The sequence below is a fragment of the Hyla sarda genome, chromosome 1 (genome assembly GCF_029499605.1).
Source record: "Hyla sarda isolate aHylSar1 chromosome 1, aHylSar1.hap1, whole genome shotgun sequence".
In the NCBI taxonomy this organism is placed as follows: domain Eukaryota; kingdom Metazoa; phylum Chordata; class Amphibia; order Anura; family Hylidae; genus Hyla; species Hyla sarda.
Window position 1 is genome coordinate 65,508,861 of NC_079189.1, and position 23,841 is coordinate 65,532,701.

Genomic DNA, 23,841 nt, shown 5'->3' on the forward strand with positions numbered 1-23,841 from the left:
TTAAACTGTTAATAGCCAGCAGCGGAGATCGCTCAAGGCCTGCTTTTAGCAATGGCTGTCTGCTGCTGAATGCAGCTGACAGGCACTGGGTATAGAGTGGGGTTGGCTCTGTTGCTGTTTCCTTCCCAATGGTTCCTGGTCCCAACTGAGTAACCCTACCTGCTTTCAACTTGACATACTGGAAATGCCTCCTCAGTCAATTGAGTATATGTTTTTATATGCCAACCTGGGCACATACACAGACATTTTGTAGCTGAACAACACCTTTAAATAGGCACTGTCATTTCGGCAAACTTTGCACAAATGGATTGTACAAGTAAATATAAGAAACTTTTCACAATGTAATAATAATAATCATAAGAATTACACAATAACTGCACAATAACTATTTATTTCTTGTTACTTACCCTGAGGTAGTTGAGGGTGAAGTTGGTAAGACCCATTCTAGTTATATTTTTGGAGAGCTGCTCTAGCACCTGGGGGTCTGGTGCCTGTACACACAAAAGACATGGATTACAATACTATTGTATTTATACAATGAAATATCTTATCACCTGAGTAGAAGAAAGGTATTACCAAATGTGATTCCTATATAAGCATTCAAAGGGCTGCAATAAATACAAATGAAAGTCTGACAGTAAAACATTTGGTCCCTTATTTTCTCAAAAGATTTAGATTTTGTCCAAATCTGAAAACTTTTCAAAATGTTTTTGGGTGAATCACTCAAAATGGTGGCTGCCATTTTAGTGATCAGGAGAAGAGTTTAAGGTTAATTTTAGATTAGAGAAAGTAGGGTGTATGGGTTAGAGATATACTGTCTTGGATACAGTTACGATTGTAACAATTCAGACCAAATATGAATTTTTGGAAAATTCACTCATCTCTATGCATAATGAGGCAAGTACAGGTTTTTAAATGCTTCTTTGTCCTGGGATGACTTACTGTAGCATAAGTACCTAGTATGTGCACTCAATAACTTTCTAACTGTAATACATCACATGTATCGCCATATGGATGGTTTTAGAATTAATAATATTCTTGGTAGTCTTTGGCTACTTAAAGGGTTATTGCTAACATTCCAAGTGGTCCAGGGCATTTAAGAGGTTAACACATAATATAATTTGGAACCAAGTGTATCTCACGGGTTAATCTGTGCATACTAAGATGGTTTTAGGCTTTAATAAGGAAATATATTGAACAGCAGAGTTAAACCCGGATTTGTAGGTTAGGGTACAGAGTCTGAATTGTTCTCTCTGTGTAGCAAGTAGTCAGCCAAGAAAATGACAACAAGCAAGTCAAGCATCATAATTTAGGATGTATTATGGAGGTGCCCATTTGTTTTTTTCCTACACAACGTAAAATGATATTGCAAAAGTCCAGACATAACATGATAAGTGCATGGACTAGTATTTTGGTTGTTTCATGCATGAGGAAGCAACAAAAGTGGGAAATATATTTGTGCTGGATCCGGCAGGTTGTGGTGAGTCTGTGTAGATATGAGGTCGAATGTTACTCTGAAACAATAAGTTTGGGAATGTAAGGGAAAAGATGTCTTATCCATGTGATTCTTAAGAAATATAACAAACACAAGATCATGGAGAATACTATATGTAACTGAGCACAAAATCACAGGTTTCTATGATTGTGAGATGAGAATTAAAGTGGAGTATCTGGAGCATAAACATGATATTGCAGGCCCAATGAGCTGTAGACTTTGTGAAAGAAGAGGTAAAGGAGAAGGGGGTGTAAGGAAGACCCTGGCAGTACACCGTTAGAGTAGAAGAGATGGTAATGTGATAGGGAAATAAGAAGCACTAAATAAAGAAAAGCCAAGAAAGAGTAATCGAAAGTGGTCAACAGTGTCAAAGATAGAGAAAAGGGAGAGAGATAAAGTAGTTGTATTTACATTTTGCAGTCAATATGCCATTACCAAAGGTAAGTGGTCATAAGGAATTAGGACACTTCGGAATATGTATTTTATTTGATCAGTAGACAGTGGGGGAGATTTATCAAAGGATTTAGACAGTTTTTTCCAGTCAAAATTTGTCGCACAGAAAGTCGCAGTCAAAATATGTGCGACTTTTTTGCGACTTTTGCTCTAGAGGATTTTTAGAACATGATGCATTCTAGTCTATTTTAGAGGGAAATGCATTGGAAAATGCATTGGTGCTGAATTTATCAAAAGCGACTTTTCAGCGACAAGTACGTCGAAATGTCAGACCATGATGGAGCAGGTTTAAAGGGGTATTCCAGGAAAAAGCTTTTATATATATATATATATATATATATATATATATATATATATATATCAACTAGCTCCAGAAAGTTAAACAGATTTGTAAATTACTTCTATTAAAAAATCTTAATCCTTTCAGTACTTATGACCTTCTGAAGTTAAGTTTGTTCTTTTCTGTCTAAGTCCTCTCTGATGACACCTGTCTCGGGAAACGCCCAGTTTAGAAGCAAATCCCCATAGCAAACCTCTTCTAAACTGGGCGTTTCCCGAGACAGGTGTCATCAGAGAGGACTTAGACAGAAAAGAACAACCTTAACTTCAGAAGCTCATAAGTACTGAAAGGATTAAGATTTTTTAATAGAAGTAATTTACAAATCTGTTTAACTTTCTGGAGCCAGTTGATATATAAAACATTTTTTTTCCTGGAATACCCCTTCAAATACATTCTAAAGTATAGATCTCGAAGTCTTTGCGCAGAATTTTTCCAGAGCCGTGCACCTTATGATAAATTAGGCGCACAATAGACCAGCCTAACCCTCTGCAGTTTGGTCTATATTGATGCGGGACACAGCTTTGATAAATCTCCCCCAATATCTTTATTCTGAATGTAGTGAGGTACTTACATGCATGGCTAGTATGCTGCGAGGTACTAATTCTCTGTATTGTCTGATGGTAAAGTGCCATGTCTTGATTCTCATGAGATCATCGAATGTGAACTCCAGGATGAGGCGGCCTTCAGTGCATACCTGAAAGACAAAGAGCAAAAGGAACATTTCATTTGTGATAGGGGCAAAAGGGGACAATATTGTGTGGTTTTTATAAAGACTTTTCTTGTCAAACCAATGATCTAAGCTGCATACAGCACATGCATATTTTTAAATGGTCCATTCCAATATCGTATAATAATCCCTACCTTTACTCTCTTCAGCTACTACCTATAGTTGAATCAGATTTATATAACTACATTACAGCGGTCCCTCAAGTTACAATATTAATTGGTTCCAGGACGACCATTGTATGTTGAAACCATTGTATGTTGAAATCATAACTCTATGGGAACCTGGTAATTGGTTCTGAAGCCACCAAAATGTCATCCAAAAATAGGTATAAGTGAGGATTAAAGAAAAAAAAGTAGATAATACTAATACAGATAAAACAAGTCCTTACATATAAAAGTTATAAAGATCTGCTGGGGGCTGTAATCACTGTCTATTTCAGTGTTTCCCAACGAGGGTGGCTCCAGCTGTTGCGAAACTACAACTCCCAGCATGCCCGGACAGCCAGAGGCTGTCCGCGCATGCTGGAAGTTGTAGTTTTGCAACAGCTGGAGCCACCCTCGTTGGGAAACAGGTCTATGAGTTTCTTCAGGGTCCTGTACAGAACACGCAATGTCCAAAAAAGTAAAATAGAGCCGCCCCTTACTTGGTGTCCAACGGAGCAGCTAACCCTGGTACAGGTAAAGAGTATAGAACATGTAATACCTCCCTGTACTGTAGGGGGCGCTACCAGACAGCCAGTCAGTGCATGCACTTTAGGAATACATGGGTTTTTACCAGTGAATGCGCATTCTGATTGGTTAGTTCTTCCAGCCATTGACATGTTTCGCAGATTCCATAGCATTGTATGTTAAGTCTGGTTTCAAGTTACAATGGTCCAGAAAAGACCAGTGTATGTTGAAACTATTGTATATTGAGGCTATTGTAAGTTGAGGGATCACTGTATATTAATCAAAGAAGTGACAGTATATTTAAGATATGTTTAGGATTCCAGGTTGCTTCTGTTATCCCACATGTCTTCTCCTTTATAGTTGGCTGAGTATGTTGAATGTGGTGTCCAAAACTAGTGCTGAGCGGCACTGGCCATATTTGAATTCGCGATATTTCATGAATATATAGACGAATATTAGTCCTATATTTGCGAATTTCGCGTATTCGTTATATTGGCATATGTGAATATTTGCATATTCGCGTATTCGAGAAAGAAAACAGTGAGGGGGTGGGGTAACTTTACTATTGGTTGCTAGGGATGTTGTTGATAACCTCTGACAAGTGTATTTGCATCATTCTAATTGGGCCACAAGTGAAAAGAAGGAATATGCGTATATGCGGAAAAACAAATATTTGCAATTTCGAATATATAGCGAATATATTTGCGAATTTGCGATATTCGTGATAAAAATTCAAAATGTGAATATTCGCACCCAACACTGTCCAAAACAGGCTCAGCTAGACTGTTGTTATACGTGGCAGTCTAGCATTGCGTTATGGAACACCATAATAATTTTTTTTTTATCTTTTTTTTATTATACTTCACAAAAACAATACAAACAATACTACATAAAGAATACCCCCAAATACAGGGGACAACAAGACAAAAGTAGCAAAGAAAAAGGAAAATAAATCATACCCCCATTCATTCAACCCTTTCATACCTATAGGGTTCCCTGTTTACTGTGGGACAGGAGATCGGTGCTTATACCTTGCGTGCTGTAGCAGCATAAGTTATTTTCGTTCACCATTACCTAATGTATCGCCTCTGAATAATTTCCATAATCTCCACTTCTGTTCATGTGTTTTACTATCTGAATTACTTTGCGCTATCAAACCCTCCATCATATAATTCCTCTGTACAGTATTTTCTAGTTCAAAAAGATCTGGTAAACTCTCTGTTTTCCATTTACTAGGAATTTGTACTGATACAACAAACCTGTATTCAGAATATACAGGGGCTCAGAAAATCCAGGCCAAGTATAAATGTGCCGGCTCCCTCAGGAAGCCAGGGCCATCTGCACATCAGTCGCTTAGAAACTTTGGGCTGGGTGTATGCTCACCCACTTAGGCAACAAGCGCTTGGAATACGCCCACACATACTGACAGCCAGAACAATAGCTCAAGGAATATGCAAAACAAAAACAGACAAAAAGCGCAGCTATGTCCCGTCACTCTGTTGGAACAGGAGTAGCCACTAGCAACGAGAGAAAAAAGGATTCTCACCTTTAGACGTTATGCTTAGAGCACAACACCTGTAGACGCCTTGTTACCCAAATCTCAGGTGTAGAGACGGAGTGCAGCCTGGATCGTTCCCGTCACTGAGGTATTCAGAACCATCCATCAGTTTAAAGTGACTGATGGCATCTTCCATTTACAGCTGTACCTGACCCTGCGTACCTGAATGCAAGTGCAAATACCTTGTTCTGGCTGTCCACAACATGAAGAGTTGCAGGTTACAACTTGGAAAAACCGATCCTCCTGGCGCTCATCCGGTAGTGGAAAATTAATCCAGTGATCACAGGAAATAGATTCTTTTTTTTTATTTTTAGCGCTGTGGACTACGCGTTTCGAGGGGTGGGACCCCCTCTTCAGAGGACCTGACGAAGAGGGGGTCCCACCCCTCGAAACGCGTCGTCCACAGCGCTAAAAATAAAATAAAAGTATCTATTTTATTTCCTGTGATCACTGGATTAATTTTCCACTACCGGATGAGCGCCAGGAGGATCGGTTTTTCCAAGTTGTAACCCGCAACTCTCCATGTTGTGGACAGCCAGAACAAGGTATTTTCACTTGCATTCAGGTACGCAGGGTCAGTTACAGCTGTAAATGGAAGATGCCATCAGTCACCTTAAACTGATGGATGGTCACATGAGACCAAGATATGTGACTGTACCCAAATAACGTAAAAGAAGGAAAAGGGCCTGTACAAGCATTCTACAACCCATCCATGTCACCTATGCCCCCAGTACACCCCACAACTGCTCCAAAGTTAGTTACAAGAAATTTACATCAAAATACCTTCAAATTCCATTCTCAACTGCTTGAAATTTGTGGCCTATTAATGTGTCAGAACTTGGTACCCACAGGAGGATTCTATAACACTCTATTTCATTATCATTTCTGTTAAAATACTATTAGACCTCCACTTTAATATACTGGTATACTCCTATGTGGCTGGGGGTCCTTTAGACCCTAATGGCCACCCAGGTCAGGACATCACTGTAATGGCTGCTCCATGTATAACTAATCAATATAATTATTTACATTAAAGAAATTATAGCGCAGTTTTCACACTAGGTTGATAGTGCTTGATCTGTAGAGATCTCTTCCCAGCAGTCATCTCTTTATCCTCATAGAATTACAATCACAGGAATCACCTGAACCATGAAGCTGTAGGCAGATTACACAGGATCCACTGCTGACAATAGGTGATGACTACAGGTCATCTCCTCCTCCTTTCTACTCCTCTCAGCACTGGTCACAGAGCATGCACAGAAAACTCTCCTATTGAAGTCTGACTGGGGCTTATAAAAATATATGGCTGCTTTAAAGCAAAGCATTGAACTGCTAAAACCCACAGCTCAGGCAAGATGTCTGCTCCCACTATTATGTAAAAAAAAAAAAAAAGAATAAAAATAGTCAATTTCATTATAGGTTTGAATGAATATAAAAATGCATTGACATATTCTCTTTAAGATTTTCCAATGATTTACCTATACATTTAATATCCTTACACGAATCATTGAGCTTATAAGAAAAACAAAGCACACACTTTTTTAGCTTGAACTGTTTCTAATACAACTTAGGCAAAGAAAAGATGAAAGGAACTTGTAAGAAAGAGTAAAGATCCAGTGTAATGACTTATGCATTCAACCAGCAATATTCAATGTCTGACCTGTTTCCTTTGGTTTTTACGATGCGTCGTAGTTTATTGAGCAGGAACTTCATGAATATTTATGTATTTATGAGTCCAGAGAGTGCATACCATAGACGCAGACCATGTATGATCTACTTGATCTACTGAGTGGAAAGAACCAGTGCAGGACTCCCTGATGAAGAGGGACTGCAATGAAAATGATGGGGAATCTGTGGTGACAAAATCTGACACCATAATGGGGGTCCCAGTTGCATTTTTACCATTGGGCCCTTCTTTTCTGTGCAAGCTACTGTAATGATTCTATGGAATGCTAGGGGACAGTTTTATATGTTTCATATGTGCACCCTATGCGGCACCAAAGGGTTCCAGTAGGTTATGGTTTGTAGGGTATGCTTAAACAATATAATAATATAATTCTAATTCTGCTCATGATTTCCACTAGAATATTTGGCTGCATAAATCTGGACCCTCCAAAAGAAGGGATGTGTTATTCTTTTGGCGGAATTCTGCCCCAGATTGCATTGTCATTAAGGGTGGCAGCGCAGGTCTGCATGATCCTTGCATGACTAATTTTAGTGGCAGCAGCAGATGGATTAATCTGAAATATCTCTGGGTGGAGATTCTATAGTGTGAACATACACTATTAAAGCTTGCATGTAAAGGCTGAGATTCTGAACTTCAGAACTAGCTTGTCAGAGTTCATTTTTAGCAGCCCAAGACATTAAGTCACTAGTCAGGTGTTGAAAGGGAGCCTGTTCTTGCTTCAATGGGTGGAGTGACCTTTGGGTGGGAGGGAGTTCATTCTCCATAGGGCTGCAACGAATTGTAGTTTTAACCACAGCACAGCATGGAAGGGAGTTTAGGTGTGCTTCAATGGGTGAAGTGGTTGATGTGTGGGTGGGAGAAAAGTGACCTCACACTCACAAACAAGGGATCTTGGGACTTGAGTTGGAGAGAGGGAATTCCAACGGGAAACAGCCCTTTTACAAAAAGGAAGCAACAGAATTATGGTGGACTCACAAGACAGCCATTTAGCCAAAGACAAGCTTGGATCCTTCCTAATAATGTCCATTACTGTTTGGCAGGTAAGTACTAAAGTCACCTTATCATGGTTAACCCCTTAATGAATAGCTTTATTCATATCCATTTTCAAGGCAGTTTAAGGCAGTTCAAACGTCACCTGTGAATCATTTGATGACTACAACTACGCACAAATCTGCTAAATCTGAAGTGCCATAGTAATTTTATGGTTTCAACTTTGTTAGGTAGCTATGAGGAGGTGCTCTGTGATGAGGTATTGGATGGCCTATATACTGTTTATGCAGTATATACTATTTAGGGGATTACAACAGTAGAATAACAAGGAAAAGCAAACTTGTAGAAAATAAGCAGAACTTGGAAAAGAACATACCAAAAAAATCTACTTTATTAGAAACTTACTTAAAGGAGTAGTCCAGTGGTGAACAACGTATCCCCTATCCTAAGGATTGGGGATACGTTGTAGATCGCGGGGGGTCCGACCGCTGGGGCCCCCCGCGATCTCCTGTACGGGGCCCCGACAGCTTGCAGGAAGGGGGAGTGTCGACCACCGCACGAAGCGGCGGCCGACACGCCCCCTCAATACAACTCTATGGCAAAGCCGGAGCGCTGCCTTCGGCACTGGACTACCCCTTTAATAAAGGAAACATTAACACAGTTCTGTCATCAATTTATGTGTCAATTTATTATGTCAATGTCATGTCAGCAACATACAGCAACTCTTTCACATAGACATGTTTTATTCAGAAGATCCTTGATTTTCTACATATGCAAAGTACAAGTATTAATGTAAAGCTACAAACACTTAAACACTTATAGGAATATTTGTATTCACCAAGTTCATGCTGTACTTTGCTGGAACAATGAAGATTATATTATGTATCTCAATACTTATATTTTTGTTGGCCTTCACAGGTAAATGGATCTGCTGGAGCATATACTAGTGCGAGCTGTGCCTTTGTGTATAAGATTACATTGCAGATGGAGAATGGATAATGTATGCAGCAGGGAACTAGGCACGGTCTCAGAAGTAGTAAGCTGAGTTGGTGGACACTGATGCAGTAGCCTTCAGAGTTGTTACATATTTTAGTCTCTATTTGCATTATGTTAGGTATGTGAAAAATCACTTGAAACTCCTGGGCCCTAATGCAAAATCTGAAACAAGACCACCCACTCCTGCAACAGGGCCACCCCTGGCATTATTTTTCCCATGGGAAATGCATGTATTTACTGAAACAGACGTGTCAGGAGAAGCCCCAGGTCCTGTTTAGCTGGGTGTTGGATTCAAAGGTGTCTGTACAGTGGTCCCTCAACATACGATGGTAATCCGTTCCAAATGAACCATCGTTTGATGAAACCATCACATGTTGAGGGATCCGTGCAATGTAAAGTATAGGACAGTGGTCTACAACCTGCGGACCTCCAGATGTTGCAAAACTACAACACCCAGCATGCCCGGACAGCCGTAGACCACTGTTAGAGGAAGTTGTTAGAGGAAGTTGTACTCACCTGTCCCCGCCACTCCGGACCGTGACCGCTCGTCATCGCTGCCCGGGATGTCTCCGTCCACGCTGTCGCCGCGTCCCCGGGGTGTCCCCGACGCTCCGGCAAGGCCTCTGCTTCCCCGGCATCCGCACTCTCCGTCGCCGCCATCACGTCGCTACGCACACCGCTCATATTGTATGATGGGACGGCGTCATAATGACGACAATGGAGAGCGCCGACGATGCAGGGGATCCTGAAGAGGACGCGCCGGAGCCCCGACGACAGGTAAGTGATCGTCAGCGGACCACACGGGGTACCGTAAATGACTATCCGGCGGCAGCTGAAGCAGTCAGCGCTGCCGGATAGCCGTTTATGCGATGGCCCCGACATATAAAAGCATTGTATGTTGATGCTGCCTTCAACATGCGATGGCCTCTTAGAGGCCATCACATGTTGAAATTATCGTATGTAGGGGCCATATGTTGAAATCTGTTATCAGTATCACCTGATACCCCTGAGGAAGTTGCCTAACAGCGACGAAATGCGTTGGACTCTGTGGGGGCACATGTTGTGATCTGTTCATGTCAGCATCCTTCTAATCCCCTGTCTGGTATCCTGCACTGGTTGCATGTTTTACTGTTGCATTCATTACTATACTTGCGCTATGTAGGATAGCCAGTTCATTATTTGTATAAAGTATCGGGCAGCATTACTTTGCTTTGATGTAATACTGTGTAATTTGACTCTGTACACTAGGTATTGTTTTATCTGCTAGATATATGGTTTACACATGAGGTTGGGGTTTAGGATGAACTGAGCAGCATTATTTGCCTATCATTTATATGCATGTGCCCTCTTGAGGGTGGTCATATCCTTCCCTCATGTTTTCGTAGGAGGTTGCTCTGGTTAGAGTAATTTTTTGTTGTTTTTTAATTGTACTGTGTGTTTTTTTGTATTCATGTATTGTTGTAAATCTTAAACACAATAACAGCAAACAGCATAAGCCACAGTGGTAAATTTTGTACCTCCTCAGAGTATCTAGTTTATGTTTATGTTCTCTAAGTATTAGCTTTGTTAAAGGGGTTATCCTGGAATTTATATATATATATATATATATATATATATATATATATATATATTTATCCAGTAGAGAACTGGAGCACACACCACTCGGGATACTGTAGACAGGTACTTCTTTATTTTCTTTCAGTGCATGTAGACACAACTGTATATGCAGGGGAGGAGGACCGGGTCTTGTGCGGGGGGTTTCTGGTGATCACACATCAGCCCCAGGTGATCACCAGAAACCCCCCGCACAAGACCTGGTCCTCCTCCCCTGCATATACAGTTGTGTCTACATGCACTGAAAGAAAATAAAGAAGTACCTGTCTACAGTATCCCAAGTGGTGAGTGCTCCGTTACGTTTTTCTCTACTGGATTTATATGTTTGGCTACCGGTTATACACGTGCAGTACCACCTCAATAGACAGCCTATGTCAAGTGCCTGACGAACTGTGTTAGAGAATTATACATCTAGGAGATTTATCAAAGTAACAGTGCCAGGAATATATATATATATATATATATCAACTGGCTCCAGAAAGTTAAACAGATTTGTCAATTACTTCTATTAAAAAATATTAATTCTTTCAGTACTTATGAGCTGCTGAAGTTGAGTCGTTCTTTTCTGTCTAAGTGCTCTCTGATGACATGTGTCTCGGGAACTGCCCAGTTTATAAGCAAATCCCCATAGCAAGCCTCTTCTACTCTGTGCAGTTCCCGAGACAAGCAGAGATGTCAGCAGAGAGCACTGTTACCAGACAGAAAATAACAACTCAACTTCAGCAGCTGATAATTATTCAAAGGATTAAGATTTTTTAATAGAAGTAGTTTACAATTTGTTTAACTTTCTGGAGCCATATATATCTATATATATATATATATATATATATATATATATATATATATATAGATATATATATATATATATATATCTATAGATATATAGATATATAGATATTTTGATATATATATAAAAAAAGTTTCTTCCTGGAATACCCCTTTAACTCTGGGCACATGTGTCTTTAGTGTGATTTTGGTTAGTATACTGAAGAAAACACCACTACATTGAAATAATAATGGGGAGATTTATCAAAACTTGCCCATAGCAACCAATCAGCTTACTTCTTATATTCTTAACAAGGCATTTGAAAAATGAAAGAAGCGATCTGATTGGTTGCTATTGGAAACTGGGCAACTTTGCCTCTGCACAAGTTTTGATAAATCTCCACATCCAGCCTGCCGAATCCTAACAGTAGATCCGGCCATGGATCCCGCTGAGGTCCCGCTGCCAGTTCTCGCTGACCTTACCACGGTGGTCGCCCAGCAGTCTCAACAGATTGAGCAACTAGGACAACAGTTCACCCAACAAGGACAGCAGCTGTCGCAGTTGACCGCCATGCTACAGCAAATTCTGCCACAGCTACAGCAGCAACCATCTCCTCCGCCAGCTCCTGCACCTCCTCCGCAGCGAGTGCCCGCTCCTGGCCTCCGCTTGTCCCTGCCGGACAAATTTGATGGGGACTCTAGACTCTGCCGTGGTTTCCTGTCACAATGTTCCCTACATTTGGAGATGTTGTCGGACCAATTTCCTACAGAATGGTCGAAGGTGGCTTTTGTGGTTAGTCTCCTGTCTGGGAAGGCCCTGTCATGGGCCACACCGCTCTGGGACTGCAATGATCCTGTCACTGCCACTGTACAGTCCTTCTTCGCTGAGGTTTGTAGTGTCTTCGAGGAACCAACCCGAGCTTCTTCTGCCGAAAGTGCCTTGCTGAACCTTGTCCAAGGAAACTCTTCTGTGGGCGAATACGCCATCCAATTTCGTAACCTCGCCTCTGAATTATCTTGGAACAACGAGGCCCTCTGTGCGACCTTTAAAAAAGGCCTATCCTGTAACATTAAGGATGTGCTGGCCGCACGAGAAATTCCTGCCAACCTGCATGAACTTATCCATTTGGCCACCCGCATTGACATGCGTTTTTCTGAAAGACACCAGGAGCTCCGCCAGGAAAAAGACCTTGATCTCTGGGCACCTCTCTCACAGTATCCTTTGCAATCTACCCCTGTGCCTCCCGCCGAGGAGGCTATGCAAGTGGATCGGTCTCGCCTGACCCATGAAGAGAGTACTCGCCATAGAGATAAAAATTTATGTCTGTACTGCGCTAGTACCGAACATTTCTTGGTGGATTGCCCTATTCGTCCTCCACGTCTGGGAAACACACGCACGCACCCAGCTCACGTGGGTGTGGCGTCTCTTGGTATGAAGTCTGCTTCTCCACGTCTCACTGTGCCCGTGCGGATTTCTCCTTCTGCCAACTCTTCCTTCTCAGCTATGGTCTTCTTGGACTCCAGTTCTGCGGGAAATTTCATTTTGGCCTCTTTTGTTAATAAGTTCAACATCCCTGTGACCCATCTCGTCAAGCCGCTCTACATTTCCTCGGTCAACGGAGTAAATTGGACTGCACTGTGCTTTACTGCACAGAACCCCTGCTCATGAGCATTGGACGGCATCACGAAAAAATTGAATTTTTTGTTTTGCCCAACTGCACATCTGAAGTCCTCCTCGGTCTGCCATGGCTCCAATGCCACTCTCCTACCCTTGACAGGACCACCGGGGAGATCAAGAGCTGGGGTGCTTCTTGCCACAAAAAATGCCTCACGTCGGCTCCCAGTCCCGTCAGTCAAACCTCAGTGTCTCCTCCTCATAGCCCCCGTCCTGGTAACACTCTGCCCCGTGCCAAGCTTCACCCTCTGCCCCCCCCTCCCCATTCCCACTCCTTCTGAACTGCCTGCCGTTGATGAGTATACCCAGGACTTCTCTGTCCTCCAGAAGGAGACTCTACAATTGCTCCCAATGTCCTCGTCCCATGTGGAGCGACAACCGGACAAAAAGGGGGGGGGGGGTACTGTTACACCGAGCGCTCCGGGTCCCTGCTCCTCCCCGGAGCGCTCACGGCGTTCCTCTCTCTGCAACACCCCGGTCAGACCCGCTGACCGGGAGCGCTGCACTGACATTGCCGGCGGGGATGCGATTCGCATAGCGGGACGCGCCCGCTCGCGAATCGCATCCCAAGTCACTCACCTGTCCCGGTCCCCGGCTGTCACGTCCTGGCGCGCGGCTCCGCTCCTTAGGGCGTGCGCGCGCCAGCTCTCTAAGGTTTAAAGGGCCAGTGCACCAATGATTGGTGTCTGGCCCAATTAGTCTAATTAGCCTCCAACTGCTCCCTGCTCATATAACCTCACTTCCCCTTCACTGCTTTGCCGAATCTTGTTGCCTTGTGCCAGAGAAAGCGTTTATAGTGTTTGCCTTACCAGCGTTCCTGACCTCTTGCTATCGCCATTGACTACGAACCTTGCCGCCTGCCCCGACCTTCTGCTACGTCTGACCTTGCCTCTGTCTAGTCCTTCTGTCCCACACCTTCTCAGCAGTCAGCGAGGTTGAGCCGTTGCCGGTGCATACGACCTGGTTGCTACCGCCGCAGCAAGACCATCCTGCTTTGCGGCGGGCTCTGGTGAATACCAGTAGCAACCTAGAACTGGTCCACCGACACGGTCCAAGCCAATCCCTCGCTGACACAGAGGATCCACATCCAGCCTGCCGAATCCTAACAACAACCTATGGCGGACCTGGATAACTGGTCTGAGGAGGGAGGTGGTCTTCTTAAAGGGGTACTCCGGCACTTAGCCATCTTATCCCTTATCCAAAGGATAGGGATAAGATGCCTGATCGTGGGGGTCCTGCCGCTGGGGACCCCCGTGATCTTGCACCCCAGTTAAAATCAGTCCCCGGAGCATGTTTGCTCCGGGTCTGATTACCGGCGACCTTGGGGCAGGCGGCGTGTGACGTCACACTCCGCCCCTCAATGCAAGCCTATGGGAGGGGGCGTGACAGTTGTCACGCCCCCTCCCATAGGCTTGCATTGAGGGGCGGAGCATGACGTCACACGGGGGCGGAGGCATGACGTCACACGCCGCCGGCCCCATGGTCTAAGCGCCGGAGTACCCCTTTAAATAGGTGGTCTTTTGGAAAGGTTGCTCTTTACTATAAAATGCTTGGTTATTCTTTATATACAGTGGGATACTATGTATGTCAATATGTAAACTACAAGATAACATTTAGGCAAGAATCATTTTTATCAATTATGCAGGGCGTGTGACAGATCGTTGTAAGAGGCAGCAATTCATTTCCATAACATTTCGACATAAAACATGCTGCTCCTCTAAAATATGCAAAATCTGTGAATGAAAATTGTTTTTCCCTACCATTCTGGAATAAACACCAAATGTAAAAAATGTAATTTGTATGAAATGTATTTTATCACATAACCAGCATCACAATGTAATGTTAGAGACTAAACATATTTTTCCTGCAAGAAACCAGTCACAAGGAAAACCACAGTCTGGAAGGCTTTCTCAGAAGCTGGATTTAATAAGGAGAATGTCACTAACGCCAGAAGGTTCCAGGTACTTCTGCTACAGAAAACCAAACCATATATAATAGCAATTTATAGAATTAGAAAAACATGTCTGCAGATGTGAAGGTGATGAGCTGTAATACCGAACACAACCTGAGACCAAGTATGGTGCTGTTTTGGGGGGAAAAAAGCAGCCATATTGTTTTAATTCCTTAATTGAAGGTCCTAAATTACCAATCCAGACAGAATATCCTCAAGGTCACTCAGTTCCTTAAAGGGGTTCTCCGGTGCTTAGACATCTTATCCCCTATCCAAAGGATAGGGATAAGATGCCTGATCGTGGGAGTCCCACCGCTGGGGACAGCTATCACGCCCCCTCCCATAGGCTTGCATTGAGAGGCGGAGCGTGACGTCACACGGGGGCGGAGGCGTGACGTCACACGCCGTTGGCCCTGTGGTCGTCGGTAATCAGTCCTGGAGCGAACACGCTCCGGGGACTGATTATAAACGGGGTGCGGCATGCAAGATCATGGGGGTCCCCAGCGTTGGGACTCCCGCGATCAGGCATCTTATCCCCTATCCTTTGGATAGGGGATAAGATGTCTAAGCACCGGAGTACCCCTTTAACACCCACTGTGCCATTCTTCGGATACAGACCTTTTCCTGCTATCTCCAATACTACAACCTTGTAAAATGCACAGAGATACCGCTCTGTCTTATTGGTGGAGATAGACAAAAGTGTGTGCCCATAATTTTGGGTGGCCTCAAAGGCTTTTGTACTTTGCAGACAGGAGTCCATCAGCTGGCTTCTTGTTGCCATGACACCCATCTGGACCCTGTGATCACTTGATGATTCTATTAATGCTGTGCTTAGTACTGACCACAGCATCTATAGGGCAAATACTGCTGAGACTGGCGCGATCTCAGTCTTGGCAGTTGCGCCTGGTCCACCGCTGATCTCCTTCACCGTGTCCTGGAGCACAGTGAGAACGCAGGACGTATGCAGATGCAGGAACATGTCAGCTGCAGCAACGTATGCATACACCCTGTAGTGGGAAGAGATTAAAGGGGTACTCCAGTGGAAAACAATGGTTTTCAGATGAACTGGTGCCAGAAAAATAAACAAATTTGTAAATGACTTCTATTTAAAAATCTTAATTCTTCCAGTTCTTATCAGCTGCTGTATGCTCCACAGGGAGTTGTGCAGTTCTTTCCAGCCTGACCACAGTGCTCTCTGCTGACACCTCTGTCTGTGTCAGGAACGGTCTAGATTAGAAGCACATCCTCTTACAAACCTCTCGTGCTCTGGACAGTTCCTGACACAGACAGAGGTGTCAGCAGAGAGCACTGTGGTCAGACGGGAAAGCACTGCACAGCTTCCTCTGTAGTATACAGCAGCTGACAAGTACTGGAAGGATTAAGATTTTATACAGAAGTAATTTACACATCTGTTTAACCTTCTGGCACCAGTTGATTCGAAAAAAAAATTCCCCCGGAGTTCCTCTTTAACCCCTTAACGACGCAGGACGTAAATGTATGTCCTGGTGACGTGGTACTTAACGCACCAGGACGTACATTTACGTCCTGAGCATAACCGCGGGCATCGGAGCAATGCCGGCATCATGCGCGGCAGGTCCCGGCTGTGGATCGCAGCCAGGGACCCGCCGGTAATGGCGGACACCCGCGATCCCGCGGATGTCCGCCATTAACCCCTCAGATACCATGATCAATACTGATCACGGCATCTGCAGCATCACGGTCACTTAACAGGATGATCGGATCGCCCGCAGCGCTGCCACGGTGATCCGATCATCCTGCACGGCAGACGGAGGTCCCCTCACCTGCCTTCCGGGAGTCTTCTGCTCTGATCTGCCTTCCCGCAGACCAGAGCAGAAGATGACCGATAACCCTGATCAGTGCTATGTCCTATACATAGCAGTGAACAGGATTAGCAATCGAGTGATTGCTTTAAATAGTCTCCTATGGGAACTATTAAAGTTTAAAAATAAAAGTAAAAAAAAAGTAAAAAAAAATAAGTAAAAAAAAATGTGAAAAACCCTCTCCCCCAATAAAAACGTAAATTGTCCCATTTTCCCTATTTTACCCCCAAAAAGTGTAAAAAAATTAGTTTATATACATATTTGGTATCGCCGCGTGCGTAAATATCCGAACTATTAAAATAAAATGTAAATGATCCCGTACGGTGAACGGCGTGAACATAAAAAAAAAAAAGTCCAAAATAGCTGCTTTTTTTTAATAACATTTTATTCCCCAAAAAATTAATAAAAAATGTAATAAAAGTTTTGTATGAGCAAATATGGTATTCATAAAAAGTACAGATCACGGTGCAAAAAATGAGCCCTCATACCGCCACTTATACAGAAAGATGAAAAAGTTATAGGTCTTCAAAATAGGGGATTTTAAACGTACTAATTTGGTTAAAAAGTTTGCGATTTATTTTTAAGTACAACAGTAATAGAAAAGTGTATAATCATGGGTATCATTTTAATCGTATTGACCCAGAGAATAAAAAACACATGTCATTTTTACCATAAATTGTACGGCGTGAAAACAAAACTTTCCAAAATTTGCAAAATTGCGGTTTTCTTTTTAATTTCCTCACACAAATAGTATTTTTTTGGTTTCACCATACATCTTATGATAAAGTGAGTGATGGCATTACAATGGACAACTGGTCGCGCAAAAAACAAGCACTCACACTAGTCTGTGGATGAAAATATAAAAGAGTTATGATTTTTTGAAGGGGAGGAGGAAAAAACGAAAACGTTAAAATAAAATTGTCTGAGTCCTTAAGGTCCAAATGAGCTGAGTCCTTAAGGGGTTAAAGTATATGGCACATCATCTTTATTATAAAATATAAACATTACGCAGGTGCCTTATCAAATTCCATATATGTATTAAATCTTTCAGTATATCATTTCTTTACTTTCTATTTTTGTACATCCTACTTCCTTTGTAACTTTTCAGTCTTCAAACTGAGTTATAGTTGTGTTCTCCCAACAAACAGGTATTCCCAATGGACTCAATTACAGTATGTTCCTTCATCCCACAAAAAGGAACATTCACTCAAGCAATGAGCCATTTCTAATGAGACAGACATATGTCAAACAAAAATATATGAAATAAAAGTATTCAAAACTTGTTTTTCAATTTCCCCCCACATTTTTTGGGTTTCCCATTACATTTTATGATAAAATGAAGGATGCCATTAAAAGCTTTTAGATGACATTCAATTTGCTAGGACTTTAAAGGGGTATCCCAGAGGAAAACAATGTTTTCAAATCAGCTGATGCCAGAAAGTTAAACATTTGAATATCAAAAAATGAAGAAAAAAAAATTGAGTATCAGAAACTGTCCAAAGAGGTTTTCTCTGGGGTTTTCCCCCTGTTCTGGACAGTTCCCGACACAGACAGAGGTGGCAGCAGAGAGCATTGTGTTGGATTCAAAAGAACTACACAACTTCCCCCAAGGAATCCAGTAATTTACAGACCTGGTAACAACAGTGCACACAAAGAAACCCTGTATGAAGCAATTATACCTCCCATGTATAGGAACACGGTAAGCCACACCGTACTCTTCACAGACCAAAAGCAGAAAAAGTTCCAGCACAGTAATCGATGGAGTAATTTTTTCTTTATTGCAAAAACAGAGCTGATTTCTTACAAAAATAGCACCACATTTGTCCCCAGTTTTATGTGGTATTACAGCTTAATTCTATTGAAGTATATAGAGAAAAATTGTAATATCACACCCAACCTGAGGACAGGCGCTGTTTTTGGAACAAATGAGCTCTGTTTTTCAAATCCTGGATATCCTTTAAGCATAAATGTGTCACTTGCCAACAGTACCTGATGCGTTTCGCCCTGTCTCAGGCCTTAGGGTCTATTCAAACGGGCGGAATTTCCACCTCAAATGAAAGCCCAATAGACCTCTATGGGATTCCAAACCTCTGAATTTCCACATGTGGAATTTCCACACAAATTCCGCATCAATTCCAAACAAAATCCGCACAAGCCAGAAACCACCCAAGAAAGCGAAAGCGGAATTGGTGCGGAAATTCCACCCGTGTGAAGAGACCCTTACTCATAAATCTATAGGGATGGCCTGAGACAGGCTGAACCGTATCAGATACTGTCCATAAATGACACGTGTCTGCTTTTAATGTATAATAAGTGAATCTATCCATTACTGTGTTGGAACCTTTTCTGTTTGTAATTTGCAAATCCATACAAATTTCTAGCATTAGACATATTTGGGGAGATTTATCAAAACCTGTGCAGAGGAAGAGTGGTGCAGTTGCCCATAGCAACCAATCAGATTGCTTCTTTCATTTTCCACAGGCCTCTTTAGAGGCCTGTGGAAAATGAAAGAAGCAATCTGATTGGTTGCTATGGGCAACTGCACCACTCTTCCTCTGCACAGGTTTTGATAAATCTCCCCCATTGAGAGTATTTTTTCCCCTCTAATATCCCTTTTGACATGTTGTAGAGACATACCAAAACCTGTGATCGGTCGCAGTCTGAGTGTTCAGTCGCGGTCTGAGTGTTAAGATGGCTACCGATAGCTACAACTAGCTAGCAGAGGAGTGCGCTATGCAAGACAACATTACAATGTAAGTCTAAATACAGCAAATACAAAAACTGCTCCATAGTGTATCACTTCGATGTCAAGTAAACGTTCCAAGTAAATAGGTCCCTACCCTTGGTGGTTGTGCAGACCAAGCACAACTTTGGAATTTGCATATAGGTGTGTATCGTTGCATCTCTCTGCAGACTTTTCATTCAGTGGTAATATGATATAGCATATGATTACTCTGGATGGATGATGGGATTACCACGGGCATCAATAGAGCTTCTCCTGGAGCCCATGGTAATCCCATCATCCATCCGGAGGAATCATCTGTTATTATGTAAGTCTAAGGGCTCGTTCACATGGCCATTAAAGAGAGTTTAATTGGCCAGTCTGTTGGGAGGACGGGAATTGAGCGGAGAAAAACATTTGGCATGTCCTATTTTTTTTTTATTCGCTCAACTCCTGTAAAATGACGGATCCCTGATGGACCCTATTTAAAAGGCTACTCCAGGGAAGTATGCATATAAAAAAGCTCCAAAATCACCACATTGCCTGGATATGTTCCCTGTAAATTATCCTGCCTGATTTGCATGGCTCCTGTGGCCTCTGTGGTCTTCTCTTACTGCTTGATATTCTTTGCACTCCTTTCCTCCCCTTGTCTCATAGACAAGGGGAGAAAAAGAAATCCCAGAAATCATTGCAGCTCTGCTCTGCCATCCAGCTCAAACTCTGAGAGCAGCCCCCACCTTTCTGCTCTGAGCAGCAGAGAGAAGTTCCGTGTGTGATTGGCTGAGACCCCCCCAGCTCTCAGCAGTAAAGAGAGAATGAGTCATCAGTGCAGGGCAGAAATCATATGGTCTGTGTTTCAGGAAGGTGGGGGTTGCTTTCAGAGAGGGACTTGGACAGAGACAGAGAGGATAGCTAGATCACTTATTTTCCTCACTCCCTGCATGAAAGTGACAACTGAAAGAGGGGAAACTGATGTAGATAGCTAATGAATAATATTTATACAATTAAAAAGAGAGGGAAAGGATGTGCTATGGGTTTGGTTCCCCGGAGTACCTCTTTAAGTCAATGGGATCCATGCTATGTCAGTTGTGCAGTTGTGCTCCGAATGGTTCTGGGTCCATTGGGCACAGTGTGGGTTGTAGACTCCGTCTCATGCTACCACTAGAGTGAAAGCACCGCCAGCATTCAAAAGTGACAAAACATCAGCCAGGAAGCATAGGAACTGAGAAGTGGTCTGTGGTCAGAACTACTCCTTTATTGGTGGTGTCTTGCTAATTGCCTATAATTTCCTCCTGTTGTCTGTTCCATTTGTACAACAGCATGTGACATTGATTGTCAATCAGTGTTGCTTCCTGAGTGGACAATGTGATTTCACAGAAGTGTGATTGACTTGGAGATACATTGTGTTGTTTTAGTGTTACCTTTATGTTTTTGAGCAGTTTATATGGCTTCACAATAACACAACTGCGTATAGCTCTCAGGACGTAGGACAAGTTGGTTACCCAAATATCCATGGTAAAATGAGGGTGCGTGTGTGTGCGTGCATACCCCGATATACCCCCAGGAAAGGCAGGGGGAGAGAGGCCGTCGCTGCCCGCTTCTCTCCCCCTGCCTTTCCTGGGGTCTAGAGCACTGCTGCCGGCCCTTCTCACCCCCTGGCTATCGGCGCCGCTGCCCGTTCTGTCCCCCTGACTATCGGTGCCGGCGCCGATAGCCAGGGGGAGAGAAGCGGCGCCGACAGCCAGGTGGAGAGAAGGGGCAGCGGCACCCATTGCCGGCGCCGCTGCCCCGTTGCCTCCCCCCATCCCCGGTGGCATAATTACCTCCAGCGTGCATCCCCTGCGTCGTTGCTATGCACGGCGCAGCGCACTGACGTCATGCGCCGCGCCGTTCAGCGCATAGCAACGACGCCGGGGACGCACGCCGGAGGCCTGCAGCAGCGCGGACCCGACTCAGGTAATTATGCCACCGGGGATGGGGGAGGCAACGGGGCAGCGGCGCCGGCAATGGGTGCTGCTGCCCCTTCTCTCCCCCTGGCTGTCGGCGCCGCTTCTCTCCCCCTGGCTATCGGCGCCGGCAATGGGGCGCCGGCACCGATAGTCAGGGGGACAGAACGGGCAGCGGCACCGATAACCAGGGGGTGAGAAGGGCCGACAGCAGGGCTCTAGACCCCAGGAAAGGCAGGGGGAGAGAAGCGGGCAGCGACGGCCTCTCTCCCCCTGCCTTTCCTGGGGGTGTATCGGCGTATAACACGCACACAGACTTAAGGCTAAAAATTTTAGCCTAAAAAGTGCGTGTTTTACGCCGATAAATACGGTAACTTTCTGGCACCAGTTAATTTGAAAATATTTGTTTTCCACTGCAGTACCCCTTTACTAGGGTTCTACTGTCTTTGCCATTTTAGATTTAAAAAATTTGTGACGCATTTGACGTGCGTGTGATAAATTCATCACGTGGCGAACGGCATTTGATAAATTTGTCGCACGAGTAAATCATGCTGCCAGGTGAGATTACTTTTTAGGGGTGGTAGGAGTAGGAGATAGGGTGTAAATGAAGGCCGTTGTGCCAAACTTGCGACATTCAGACAAAAGTCACACATGATAAATCACTGACCACTACACTGCTCTAAATTCCCCCCAAAGAACCCAAAAGGAGATACAGGCAGCTGCCCTATGCATTAAACTGATGATTAATGTTACAATTAGGGATGAGCAGCAGGGGCCATATTCGAATTTGTGATATTTCTCTAATATATGGACGAATATTCATCCAATGTTCGCAAAATCCATATATTCACTATGTTTGTTCACTTTTTTTTCCCATGCGAAAATTCGTAATGAAATTCGCATGCGCAATTATTTCTCACCTCAAATAGGGACGGATCAGTGTCCAGTCTGGAAGTGCCAATATTCGCATTAAATATTCACATAAATTTATATGATTTTGCATAAAAAATGAATATTCGCCATCACGAATATATATCACTATATTCTAATCGCTAAGGGCTGATACTCGTGGTAAAAATGCACATTTCAAATATTCGTGCTCAACACTAGTTACAATGTGACAATATCATGGCTCTGTAGACCATAGAAGTCTATAGGATCTTACTGTACTTCCAATTCACATGAAGACAGACAGATTTTTTTTCCGGAAGGATTCCATGTGAATCTGACATTGCTTATGTCTCCAGTATATGAAACCTTACATACAGTGGGGCAAAAAGTATTTAGTCAGCCACCAATTGTGCAAGTTCTCCCACTTAAAAAGATGAGAGAGGCCTGTAATTTTCATCATAGGTATACCTCAACTATGAGAGACATAATAAGAAGAAAAAAATCCATAAAATCACAATGTCTGATTTTTAACCTCTTAACCCCTTAAGGACTCAAAAAAGCCCATTTTCACCTTAACCTCTTAAGGACGCAGGGCGTATGGATACGCCCTGCATCCCGAGTCCTTAAGGACGCAGGGCGTATCCATACGCCCGTGGGAATTCCGGTCCCCACCGCTAGCCGGTTGGGGACCGGAGCCGGATGCCTGCTGAAATCGTTCAGCAGGCATCCCGGCATATCGCCCAGGGGGGTCATTATGCCCCCCCATGTCGTCGATCGCCGCAGATCGCTGGACAATTCAGTCCAGCGATCTGCGGCGATTCCGGGTCAATCGGGTCTCCAGTGACCCGGTGACCCGGAATTACTGGCTGATCGGGGCCGTCAGAGAACAGCCAGAGCCTGCAGGGGTGAGGTGGCACTGGTGCCACCTCACGATCGCCCTGATTCGTCGGCCGGATTACCGGCCGACCAATCAGGGCGCCTGCTGCGGGTGTCACTCCTGCACCCGCTCCGCCCCTCTTCCGGAGGGTGTGAGCGGGAAGACGACCCCGGGTGCTGGGGACCCCGATCCCCGGCGTCAATGTTGGGATAGGGGCCCCAGGAGCGACGGCGGCGGTGAGGGACAGCCTGCGATGGAGCAGCAGCAGGAGGTGAGTTACAGCCTCCTGCTGTTGCTTAGCAACAGCTCCCAGCATGCAAAAAGGGCATGCTGGGAGCTGTAGTTATGCAACAGCAGGAGGCAGACCACCACAACTCCCAGCATTCCCTTATGGGCATGCTGGGACTTATGGTTTTGCAACAGCTGGAGGCACATTTTTTCTATGGAAAAGTGTACCTTCAGCTGTTGTATATCTACAACTCCCAGCTTGTACAAACAGCTAAAGTGCATGCTGGGAGTTGTAGTGGTGCATCTGCTGGTTGCATAACTACAACTCCCAGCATGCCCGTTGGCTGTCGGTGACTGCTGAGAGTTGTAGTTTTGCAACAGCTGAAGGCACACTGGTTGTGAAACTTAGAGTTTTTT

The 23,841-nt window shown here is 43.9% G+C and overlaps 1 protein-coding gene and 1 long non-coding RNA gene across 5 annotated transcripts in view; one reads left to right on the top strand and one right to left on the bottom strand.

Annotated features, from left to right (window-relative positions):
• Nucleotides 1-23,841, bottom strand: part of LDB2 (LIM domain binding 2) — a 403,146-nt gene that overhangs the window by 59,919 nt on the left and 319,386 nt on the right. For all 4 annotated transcript variants that reach the window (XM_056555195.1, XM_056555194.1, XM_056555207.1 and 1 more), the window contains exons 4-5: nt 2,860-2,982; nt 408-491 (exon numbers count right to left, since the gene is read on the bottom strand). In XM_056555195.1, the coding sequence (XP_056411170.1) occupies nt 408-491; nt 2,860-2,982 (207 nt within the window). The remainder of the gene's footprint in view (nt 1-407; nt 492-2,859; nt 2,983-23,841) is intronic.
• LOC130355286 (uncharacterized) overlaps nt 18,366-23,841 on the top strand; it is a 58,107-nt gene continuing 52,631 nt past the window's right edge. Inside the window, exons 1-2 of the long non-coding RNA XR_008888460.1 lie at nt 18,366-18,459; nt 19,390-19,513. This is a non-coding gene — a long non-coding RNA (uncharacterized LOC130355286). The remainder of the gene's footprint in view (nt 18,460-19,389; nt 19,514-23,841) is intronic.